General features: G+C 43.4%; 1 protein-coding gene across 1 annotated transcript; it reads left to right on the forward strand.

The window, feature by feature from the left end:
• Positions 1–353: 353 nt before the first annotated feature.
• On the forward strand, positions 354–11,687 carry LOC123759915 (glutamine-rich protein 2-like). Its single transcript, XM_069325546.1, has 3 exons — positions 354–420; positions 8,875–9,178; positions 10,790–11,687. The coding sequence occupies exons 1-3, from the start codon at positions 354–356 to the stop codon at positions 11,685–11,687; spliced, it is 1,269 nt and encodes a 422-aa protein (XP_069181647.1).
• The last annotated feature ends 1,153 nt before the right edge of the window (positions 11,688–12,840 follow it).

Here is a 12,840-nt window from a genome sequence, read left to right on the forward strand (position 1 = left end):
GTAACAGGGGCATAGGGTGAAAGAAACTCTGCCCAATGTTTCTCGCCGGCGCCTGGGATCGAACCCGGGACCACAGGATCACAAATCCAGTGTGCTGTCCGCACGGCCGACCGGCTTCCTTAAAACTTAAATTCTAAGACATTTAAATTCTAAGACACTTAACTAAGAAACTTAAATTCTTCGAACAAATAACGAAAGATAATTTCCAGGAGCAAGCACTAAGCCATTAAGAATAAAAGAGCTTAGAAGGGATACGAGGCTGAGGACTTGGCATAGCATGGTGGAAAGAAATGGCGCTTAACCAATTTGAACGGCTATCCAGGGATTGAACGCCGACCCTGCAGGAAGCTAAGATGCCGCTCTACCGTCCAGTCCAAGAAGATGGTCTTGTAGCGAATAACACAAGACTTCTAAACACTCGTGAGTGGGACCTGCTGCATGGGTAACAGCTTCTCTCCTCCGTATCAACCTACCCTGGAGAGGCCACTCCAGACCAACAACAAGAGCGTAACACCATAGTCGCCTGAGAGTGATGGCTGCCTACTACTACTACTACTACTACTACAGATGTAAACATTTGGTCAACAACTCAGCAGCTGAGCTATATTAATCATTTCATGTCTCATTGATGGACTATTTGAAGTGAGTGTTGTCTAACATTGAACGTCAGAAGCGTGACCATCTTGCCTAACCAAGCCAAGCTGATGCTCATTAGTCCGATGGAGCTTACAAGCTGTGACATTATTACTGCATTAAGCCATTACAATTTGGACCTTAGAGACCATGACATCTAAAATAACGTACATTTAGCTAGAATTAGGCCATTAGTATCTTAGGTGCCTTATCAGCCTCAACTTAATATCAAGTAAAAAAAACTGATGAGCAAATGGATTTGGATTTAGCTGTTTTAAGCGAGATATTTACGACAATTTATTATAGCCTTTCTGGTGCCACAAAAGTATTTATTTAAAATATAACTATCACTATACACACTGGAATCTCAACCACATGATGAATCTATGAGGGAATCTTTGAAGCATAGATATATCGAGTAATGTTGTTTAATATACACTACACTACACACAGAAATCATAATAGCGTGATGCATCAAATGAATAAATCCACAAGAGCCGTGACGAAGGTTCGAACCTACGTCCGAGAGGAACCGTTGGTAAATCAGATTGATTTCCCCGGTTGCAGTTCTTTTTACCATGTCGTGGCTTAGTCGATTAAGGCAGCATCTGGGATCCTCTCAGACGTAGGTTCGAACCCTCGTCACGGCCCTTGTGGATTTGTTCATTGGATTAATATACTTTAGATTTATATAAATTTTGATTTCTGGTACATACTGCACCAGAGAGTATGTGGGATACATGCCAAAATTGGACTGGGAACCGGCTCGATGTGACCAGCTTCTTACAGGATTGTTCCAGGTTGTGTAACTTTAAGTGCTTAATAACACACTAGTTTCTATAGCACCTATCTTGCCACGGTAGGAGAGTATATATATATATATATATATATATATATATATATATATATATATATATATATATATATATATATATATATATTAAATATGACCGAAAAAGTAAGATTAATAATTCTAACACGAATTTTCTCAATCTTTCGTACATTTCTTTTCACTGTTGGTGGTAATTCAAAAATCAGTTCTCCAAAATTCATTTTTATTTCTAGTCTATAAATAAAAATGAATTTTGGAGAATTGATTTTTGAATTACCACCAACAGTGAAAAGAAATGTACGAAAGATTGAGAAAATTCGTGTTAGAATTATTAATCTTACTTTTTCGGTCATATTTAATAATATATGTCTACAGGAAAGACTGCTACCAAAATATACTAATATATATATATATATAAATATATATATATATATATATATATATATATATATATATATATATATATATATTTATATATATATATATAATGAGTATATTTAGTATACTGAGTATATTTAGGGTGGTCCAGAGGCTACTTTACCATAATATTATTTTATTAACCCAATTATATGTAATTAAAAGAAGCTAAAAAAATGTATGGGTGTATGTGTATGTCGAAGTTGGTAAGAATTTTAAATCACCTTTGTAAAAAGCACATTAATCGCCTTGTGTATGAGTACATATCAACCAACACTTTCTGTAGAGCACACACACACAAGTGTATATGTATCTGTGTGTGTGTGTGTGTTGGCCACGTACAAGCACTTCAGATCAGAATCTGTGGTTGATTGCTCAATAAAATCACTGAACTATGTGCTGTATGGCGACAGATCTATATGGCCATGGAGGGACAGAAGGAAACGTTCAAGTGTGGTTTCCATTGCGTATGTTTTACCTTGACCTGAGGACAGGAAGCCGGCGGCTTGTCGAAGGCCCCCCCCCCCTTCCCATTTTTCCAGACTTATGATAACGTATGTGATGGAAAAGGCTAAATACTAATAACTAATCATAATAATCATAAATTTCCTACCTCCCCATCTCTCCAACATCATCCCCAAAAATACACACATACACCAAAACACTAATGAACCAAACGGGTGTTTAAAGATCCTCATACACCATCATGTATGTTCGTGCGGGTGATTGCACTCATGGACGCGTTCATTAGTATGCATGAACGTGCGCGCGTGTGCACGAGCGTGGTCACGTACGTGTGTGTGTGTGTGTGTGTGTGTGTGTGTGTGTGTGTGTGTGTGTGTGAGAGAGCTTGTTCACAATACATGGGCTTCTTCGTGTGAAACGCCTTGTTTGCACGCATCAGCGAATTCGTGTGCACAAGTCTTTTTTTTTGTCAGGAACGTGAACGCGTTCGTGCGAACGCCTTCATGCCTCGCATACACACACACACACATTCGTATCCACGCACGTGTTCGCATGGATACAAACCCATTCGCCTACTCGACCGCCCTATTCGTGAGAGTTCGAACGCTTACCCGAGTTTCTTTCTGGGCCGTTTCGCGTTCGTGAGCATCATCTAAAAAAAAAAAATCGCGATCGACCTCGAAGGTGTTGTTTGACGATCGTGAGCATGCATGATAGTATGAGTTCCCCCCTTCCCCCCTCCCTCCCCCCCCCCCCACAGCAATATGGCGTGCTTGCCGTCGTGAGAAAACGACAATCGGCGTGCGTGCTTGTGCATGTTTGTTGGACCTAAGGAAGTCGTCTGTCCTGTGTTTTATGCGAGCTTGTAAATGCTACCAGCATCGTCCTGTGTGTGTGGCCGCTTGTGGGAGATTTAGCTCCCTTCTCTTGGCGCGTTTGTGGAGGCTTCTTCTGTTTGTGTGCTTGCTAGGGGGAAGGCGTTGAATAATAATGTTTTCTTTAAATGTGTTTTTTTTTAATTCTATATATAAGTATTTAGTGATTGAGTTGTTGTTAGCGAGTGCATGATGCCGCGAGAAAAGCACTCGTTGTAATTGAGTGCTTTCAAGACGGATCATTCTTGAGTGCTTTCAAGACGGATCATTCTTGAGTGCTTTCAAGACGGATCATTCTTGAGTGCTTTCAAGACGGATCATTTTTGAGTGCATGGAAGTGCGTTTGACTGTGCTCGTCCTCACTTGCCTTCTTCAGTCACGCCAGCAGGCAGCGTCTCTTTCCTTTCCGAAAACATTTCAACATTTTCCTACTCTTGTACGACACAGAGGCTTGCCCTCCGTGTCAAAAACTCGACAAGTATACGTTCCTTGGCTTTCTAAAACCCCATTATAGCTTCCAGTTTTTTTTTTTTAACGTGCACTAAAGTTTCCTGTATTCTCTAGGTAAACGTTGAAACGTTCCCTGACTCTTTCAAAGACTATAAAGACGCGAACACATTGCGTATGCAAGTACGCAATGTGTTCACCTAGTTGTGCTTGCGGGGGTTGAGCTCTGCTCTTTCGGCCCGTCTCTCAACTGTCAATCAACTGTCTTTTTTTTCCTTTTTTTCCCCATCCCCCCTCCCACACACACGCGCGCGCACACCAGGAATCAGCCCGTGACAGCTGACTAACTCCCAGGTACCTATTTACTGCTAGGTAACAGCGGCATAGGGTGAAAGAAACTCTGCCCATCGTTTCTCGCCGGCGCCCGGGACCACAGGATCACGTGTCCAGCGTGCTGTCCGCTCGACCACCGGCTCCCGTGTGTGTGTGTGTGTGTGTGTGTGTGTGTGTGTGTGTGTGTGTGTGTGTGTGTATATATATATATATATATATATATAATATATATAATATATATGTATAATATATATATATATATATATATATATATATATATATATATATATATATATATATATATAAAACGACATATAGTGAAGTTAACGACATCATCAAGAGGAGCCTCACCACAGCTGGATGCCCAGCTGAAAGAGCGCCCCGTTACCTAACGCCCCGTAACTCTGATGCTCTTATTGGTCGCCCGGATGGTATCACAGTGAACCCCTGGAAGAATGGCAAGCAGTTGGTATGGGACTACACGTGCGTATCAACCCTGGCTAACACCTACATTAACCTCAGTGTTGCACAACCAGATGGCGCTGCCACCCATAGGGAAGCAGCCAAATCCCGTAAGTATAGAGAACTGGATCACCACTACAATTTTGTCCCCATTGCTTCCGAGACACTCGGCGCCTGGGGTAAAAGTGCTACCAGTTTTTTTAAGGAACTGGGTTCTAGGCTCATTGAAACAACAAGGGACCCTAGAGCTGCCAGCTTTCTTTTCCAGCGCCTCAGCGTGGCGATACAGAGGGGAAATGCGCACTGCATCCAGGGTTCCTGCCCGCCATCTGAGGAGCTGGAGGAACTCGACAACCTATGATAACCATCTTTGTAACCTATATGTAACTCCTTTTTTGTAACAAAGTTCAAATAAAGCAAATATATATGTGTACATACAAAAGAATGGGGGTGGTAGAAGATAATATTAGTGTTCAGTGAGAAACCACAAGGTCTCCTCTGAATACTTTTTATTTTCTTCTCCGAGGCTATGGGTCCCCACATTGGCACCAGAGGTGGTACCCTCACAAATTTTTATATATTATATAATATATATCTAATATATATATATATATAATCACACACATACAGTTTGTCATTTTGGAATACATGCACGTACGCACGCACGCACTCTAACATATATATACACTAGTTGATTGACAGTTGAGAGACGGGACCAAAGAGCCAGAGCTCAACCCCCGCAAACACAACTAGGTGAGTATATATAGAGAGAAACATCTCCAACACATACACGACGATGCTATCCCAAACCTCACGCAAACATGCTTGCTGTATTCAGCTATATATTTCCACCCGCACGTTGCTCGACGACTCGTCTCTGGGCTAATTTGAGTCTCTCGTCTTTGTAGACCATTGCAGTAAACAAGGAATTATGGGCTTCAGAGGCGGTGCTTTCGTCGGTAATTAATGCGTATTACCCGAAACGGCGAGGAACGTCAGCTAATTTATGATCTGCGTTAATTGATAACGCGCCTCGGTTAAGTCCTGAGGCGGAAAGTTAGGTGTTATTGCGTAGGAGACGAGGAAGAAAACACACACACACACACACACACACACACACACACACACACACACACACACATACACACACACACACACACACACACACGACAGAAGAGTTAGGGGGGACATAATCACCACATTCAAGATTCTGAAGGGAATTGATAGGGTAGATAAAGACAGTCTATTTAACACAAGGGGCACACGCACTAGGGGACACAGGTGGAAACTGAGTGCCCAAATGAGCCACAGAGATATTAGAAAGAACTTTTTTAGTGTCAGAGTGGTTGACAAGTGGAATGCATTAGGAAGTGATGTGGTGGAGGCTGACTCCATACACAGTTTCAAGTGTAGATATGATAGAGCCCGATAGGCTCAGGAATCTGTACACTTGTTGATTGACGGTTGAGAGGCGGGACCAAAGAGCCAGAGCTCAACCCCCCGCAAACAGAACTAGGCGAGTACAACTAGGTGAGTACACGATAGTGTTTACAAACGAGACCATGAAGGAGGAAATTCTAGCAAGGAGAAGTCAACCAGTAAATGTGAGAGGATGCAAAAACGTATTCCTCCAGAGGGACATGACGAGAGAAGAGAGCCATGGCAGCAGAGGCAAGGAAGAAGTGCAGGGGGAGAGGAGAGAACCAGGCAACCACAACCCCCAACACAACAGTTCCAGAGGGGAGTGGGGAACTCCCAACCAGCACCCCAGGGTGAAGGGCAACACCCCCACCTTCCTCCCCATAGGAACCCTCCATATCCCTGAACACTCCCTGTCCCTACTCAAATGCTCATTCATCCTTTCCTCTCCCCATCACCCCATTCCCTCCCTATCCCCCTCATACCCACCTCATCCCATCCACTCCGTGTCCCACATACCCTTCCTGTCCCCCATCCCTCACCCAAGAATCCTGAGACCCTGTTAACCATCTCACAAATCTCTACACCTATGGAACAACTTCCTGCATCAGCAAAAAGACCATCAAAAAGAGGAAACGAGAATGGACAGAAGAAACTGAGCTTCAAGGCAATGTACACAAACCTAGATGAGATTACAAATTAAACAAGTAAACTTGGAGAATAGGCACAAGAAGAAAACCCAGACATAATGACACAGAAACAAAGCTAACGAAAACCACAGCAAATGCAGTGTTTCCGCAGGAATGCAATGTAGTGAGGAAAGAGAGAGAAGGAAGAGGGGGAGGTGGAGTAGCTCTGCTGATAAGAAAAACTTGGAGTTTTTAAGAGATGATTATTCAGGGCTGTGATGGTTTCAGTTACTACATAACAGGTACCATAGCAATTGGAGGACAAAAACTTTAGAGTAGAAGTCATAAACAGCCCGTCACCAAATGACAGAAGACCCAGACAGGAATATGATAGAAACAACATGGTTATCATTAATATAACAGAGAGCCTATTCTGTCGCTAGCAGGAACGTATCCAGACTGTTAATCATGGAGAGACTTCAACCATGGGAAGATAGATTAGGAGAACAGAGACCCACATGGAGGACCAGACACATGGAGAGCTAAGCTGCTGGACGTGGCAACAAGAAACTTTCTAAGCCAACAGGTCAAGGGACTGACAAGAATGAGAGATGATGATGAACTACCCATGCTTGATCAGATATTTTCCCTGAATGAATCGGACATTAGGAGAAGTTAAGTTGGAAGCACCCTTGGGAATGAGTGATCACAGTGTACTGATATTTGAGTACCTGGTAGAGCTAGGAGTAATCTCCCCCCCCCCCAAAAAAAAAGCATTAGAAAACAAGGGAAATTGTTTAAATTGTAAACAAAATAAATTGTAAAACATTTTTAAATTTTAAAAACATTTAGCAAAAAAAATAAATATAAATTGTAAAAACAAGGGAAAGGCGTACCGAAAGGGAAATTATGAGGCAATGAGAAAATTCCTAAGAAAAATACCATTGCGCACACAACTCTTAACTGAGTCCGTACAAGACATGATGGACTATTTCATCCAAAAGTGTCGGTCGGCATTAAACAAGTATATCCCAGCCCAAAGGAAAAATATGAGAAGCAAAAGAAGAATCTGTGGTTTAATAGGGCATGTATGGAGCCAAAGAAACTGAACAAATGAGCGTAGAAGAACTTCCGAAATAACAGAACATCAAAAAGCAGAGAGATATCAGAAAGCCATGAATGAGTATGTTAGTGTGAGAAGAGAAGCAGGAACTACCTAACTTGTATCATGTTATCTAATTTGTCTATTGTTATCTTGTTATGATAATTTCTTGGATCAATCATTGTAAATGACATAATGCCAAGAACGAACCAAAACTGCTCCACAGTCAGAGGAAAACAACAGTGAAAGAACAGGTGATGAAACTTAGAACGGGTGAGGACAGGTACACAGAGAATGCCAAAAAAGTGTGTGAATTCAATAAAAGATTCCAGGAGGTCTTCTCAACAGATCGAGGTGAAGTCCCTGAGCTAGGAGAAGTGGTAGTAAACCAGCTGGCCTTGGGAGGGTGCGAAATTACCAGAGATGAGGTTAAGAGGCATCTGTTTGATTTGGACATGAGAATAACTGGTGGTCTGGACAGAATCTCACCATGGGTATTGAAAGAATGTGCAGATACACGGTACCATTTGGGAAATTAAATTCTTCAAGAAACTGACTGGGAAGAAGACCTGGATGGTTGATTCACTATATCTTTCACTACGCCCTGGCGATTCAGGATGGTGTTACCACAACACCATCCTAAAATGCCAAGACATAGTGAAAGATACGACAGTAATCACACGCATCAACGATCGTAAGAAGCTTCGTATGCTTGAGGCTGTGTTTATTCTGGAGCTGACACCAGATATCAACATCCAGATGAATTGAGCATCGCGCATACAACTGTTCGATGGTCCTCCATTGACCCAGAGGGAAGATGTAAGACCTGGTAGACAACTAGAGGCCGGAGTCGGCCAACACTCACTTCACCCTTCCCTACGCCCTACGATTAAGAAAGTTAGGTGAATAGTAAAGTGAGGTGTACCTACACTTATATATGATAACTTCTTGGTAATGAATTCCATCAAGATAATGTTATTAGAACAAGACGACTAAAACCAGTGCACTAAAACAGAAGCGAAAAAGAAACAGGGAACAAGGAGGAAACCCTACCTCCATTTAAAACTTGGACTCAAATATCAGAGTAACAAGGTTATCGCGAATAACTGAACCCAATTACGGGTTCACCATAGCTCGTGCTACATTTCGTTCTGAGTAGCTAAATCTAAAACAACAACAACGTCGTTGATGACCGAAAGGGTAAGATTAATGATTCTAACACGATTTTTCTCTATTTCTAACATGCAATATTTGTAACAGGTCTTGAAGGAAGCCGGCCTCGGGTGAAAGGGGGCTGTGACGATCTCTGTCTGGACCTCTTAGCTGCGAGGCTCGGAAATCCACCTTCAGGGGGTTCGTGTGACCCAAGCTCTGCTTCAGGAGGCTGGGGTAGTCCTTGCCCTTGCTGGGGTGGTGGTTCCCCGACCACGGCGGTCTCCGGGTTTGGAGTCCCTGTGCCTTCTTTTACCAACTTCGAGGTTAACTCCGGAGCTGGCGCCCCCTGGGGCAGTTCGTTGGTGCCTTCAACGTCGACAGTTCCTGCGACGGCGCTGGAACCAGTCTTGTTGGCGTTTGCCCTTCCATTGGAGACTTTCGGCTCCGTGGAGATGAGGGGGGGGGGGGGGGAACTGCTGCATGGGTGACAGTTTCTCCTTCATATCAACCTACCTTGGCTTTGCGCCTTGGAGAGGCCATACTCCAGACCGACAACCAGAGCGCAACTCCATAGTCTCCTATGATTAATGGGATCTACTCCTATGATCTACTACTATTTATAACATGCAGTAACATAACTTTTATAATACATGCAATATTTGCATGCAATAGTCTATTAATATCCATTGTGTTTCATCCACTTCATCTCAATCACGTCCTGTACCACCTCACCCCAAGAGAATAGAAACCTTTGCAAACGCATGGTAAATTTGTCTTTGAAAGTGTAAGGAGTACCTTGCGAAACGCATGTGAAAATGAACTTAGGAGAGTTAATTTTACGTTAAACACGCCACACCCACAAGTGTGGATGTGGAGTTTACAGTTATATATCCAATAACGAGGTTAACTCGTTATATATGATACATATACACGGTATATGTATCATATATTTTAAATAAGAATATCTAATCAATTTCACTACCCACATTTGCATAGCAGTATGAAGTCATAACTGAATATCATGATTTTCAATCCTTGAGCAAAATATTAACGTTCAGTTCCTGGAACTTCGTTATTACGGCATCCGAAATACCGGTATTTTTACCAGGATATCGAAAACATTGGGATTTGTACCAGGATATCGAAAACATTGGGATTTATACCAAGATATTTACGGGCTCACCATAGCCCGTGCTACTTGGAACTTTTTGTTCCAGGTAGCAAATCTTAAGCAACCACCACCACCAAGATATCTGAAACATTGGCATTTATACCAGGATATCGGAAACATGGGGATTCATACAAGGATATCGGAAACATCAGGATTTATACCAGGATATCGGAAACATTGGTATTTATACCATGATATCGGAAACATCAGGATTTATACCAGGATATCGGAAACATCAGGATTTATACCAGGATATCGGAAACATCAGGATTTATACCAGGATATCGGAAACATTGGTATTTATACCATGATGTCGGAAACATCAGGATTTATACCAGGATATCGGAAACATCAGGATTTATACCAGGATATCGGAAACATCAGGATTTATACCAGGATATCGGAAACATCAGGATTTATACCAGGATATCAGGAACATTGGGATTTATACCATGATATCGGAAACAATTGGATTTATACCAGTATATCGGAAACATTGGGATTTATACCAGGATATCCGGAACATTGGGATTTATACCATGATATCGGAAACAATTGGATTTATACCAATATATCGGAAACATCGGGATTGCAGGCGATGAGTCACAATAACGTGGCTGAAGTATGTTGACCAGACCACACACTAGAAATTGAAGGGACGACGTTTCGGTCCGTCCTAGACCATTCTCAAGTCGATTGAGAATGGTCCAGGACGGACCGAAACGTCGTCGTCCCTTCAATTTCTAGTGTGTGGTCTGGTCAACATCGGGATTCATCAGGTTGTTGAGTTGTGACCTGCGAGTGGATTAAGAAATTAAGTTCCGGATTTCCCACGTGTATATATGTTAGTGCTGTACTGAGAGGGAAGCTGGGTGAAGAAGAGCCAGCTGTAGTGAAGCTGGATGAAGAAGAGCCAGCTGTAGTGAAGCTGGATGAAGAAGAGCCAGCTGTAGTGAAGCTGGGTGAAGAAGAGCCAGCTGTAGTGAAGCTGGGTGAAGAAGAGCCAGCTGTGGTGAAGCTGGATGAAGAAGAGCCAGCTGTAGTGAAGCTGGGTGAAGAAGAGCCAGCTGTAGTGAAGCTGGATGAAGAAGAGCCAGCTGTAGTGAAGCTGGGTGAAGAAGAGCCAGCTGTAGTGAAGCTGGGTGAAGAAGAGCCAGCTGTAGTGAAGCTGGGTGAAGAAGAGCCAGCTGTAGTGAAGCTGGGTGAAGAAGAGCCAGCTGTAGTGAAGCTGGGTGAAGAAGAGCCAGCTGTAGTGAAGCTGGGTGAAGAAGAGCCAGCTGTAGTGAAGCTGGGTGAAGAAGAGCCAGCTGTAGTGAAGCTGGGTGAAGAAGAGCCAGCTGTAGTGAAGCTGGGTGAAGAAGAGCCAGCTGTAGGGAAGCTGGGTGAAGAAGAGCCAGCTGTAGTGAAGCTGGATGAAGAAGAGCCAGCTGTAGTGAAGCTGGGTGAAGAAGAGCCAGCTGTAGTGAAGCTGGGTGAAGAAGAGCCAGCTGTAGGGAAGCTGGGTGAAGAAGAGCCAGCTGTAGGGAAGCTGGGTGAAGAAGAGCCAGCTGTAGTGAAGCTGGGTGAAGAAGAGCCAGCTGTAGTGAAGCTGGGTGAAGAAGAGCCAGCTGTAGTGAAGCTGGGTGAAGAAGAGCCAGCTGTAGGGAAGCTGGGTGAAGAAGAGCCAGCTGTAGTGAAGCTGGATGAAGAAGAGCCAGCTGTAGTGAAGCTGGATGAAGAAGAGCCAGCTGTAGTGAAGCTACCTTGAGGCTACCTTGAGGTGCTTCCGGGGCTTAGTGTCCCCGCGGCCCGGTCGTCGACCAGGCCTCCTGGTTGCTGGACTGATCAACCAGGCTGTTAGACGCGGCTGCTCGCAGCCTGACGTATGAGTCACAGCCTGGTTGATCAGGTATCCTTTGGAGGTGCTTATCCAGTTCTCTCTTGAACACTGTGAGGGGTTTGCCAGTTATGCCCCTTATGTGTAGTGGAAGCGTGTTGAACAGTCTCGGGCCTCTGATGTTGATAGAGTTCTCTCTCAGAGTACCTGTTGCACCTCTGCTTTTCAACGGGGGTATTCTGCACATCCTGCCATGTCTTCTGGTCTCATGTGGTGTTATTTCTGTGTGCAGGTTTGGGACCAGCCCCTCAATTATTTTCCACGTGTAAATTATTATGTATCTCTCCCGCCTGCGCTCAAGGGAGTACAGATTTAGGCTCTTTAGTCGGTCCCAGTAATTTAGATGTTTTACTGAGTGGATTCTAGCAGTAAAGGATCTCTGCACGCTCTCTAGGTCAGCAATTTCTCCAGCTTTGAAAGGGGCTGTCATTGTGCAGCAGTACTCCACTCTAGATAGCACAAGCGTTTTGAAAAGTATCATCATCGGTATAGCATCTCTAGTGTGAAAAGTTCTTGTTATCCAACCTGTCATTTTTCTTGCAGTTGTGACGGCTACTTTATTGTGTTCTTTAAAGGTAAGGTCTTCCGACATGAGTACACCCAGGTCCTTTACATTGCCTTTTCGTTCTATGTTATGATTTGCCTGCGTTTTGTACGTGGTTCCTGTTTTTATGTTTTCAATTTTTCCGTAGCGCATGAGCTGAAACTTATCCTCGTTGAATACCATATTATTTTCTGTAGCCCATAGAAAGACCTGATCTACATCTGATTGGAGGTTTGCCGTGTCCTCTATGTTGCCAACTCTCATGAAAATCCTAGTGTCATCTGCAAAGGATGATACAGTGCTATAGGTTGTGTTCTGGTCAATGTCCGATATGAGGATGAGAAAAAGTACTGGAGCAAGCACAGTACCCTGGGGGACTGAGCTCTTCACGGTTGATGGGCTGGATTTTATTTTGTTGACTATTACACATTGGGTTCTGTCAGTCAGGAAATTGTAGATCCATCTGCCTATTTTCCCGGT

Source organism: Procambarus clarkii, chromosome 16, assembly GCF_040958095.1.
Source record: "Procambarus clarkii isolate CNS0578487 chromosome 16, FALCON_Pclarkii_2.0, whole genome shotgun sequence".
Taxonomy (NCBI): Eukaryota; Metazoa; Arthropoda; class Malacostraca; order Decapoda; family Cambaridae; genus Procambarus; species Procambarus clarkii.

Bases quoted from the DNA above. Each gene is read 5' to 3' on its own strand.
- LOC123759915 (XM_069325546.1), top strand. From the start codon at position 354: ATGCCGCTCTACCGTCCAGTCCAAGAAGATGGTCTTGTAGCGAATAAC. The intron at 421-8,874 runs GTGAGTGGGACC...TATTTGTAACAG, and splicing joins CACAAGACTTCTAAACACTC to GTCTTGAAGGAAGCCGGCCT. The intron at 9,179-10,789 runs GTTGGCGTTTGC...TATATATGTTAG, and splicing joins ACGGCGCTGGAACCAGTCTT to TGCTGTACTGAGAGGGAAGC.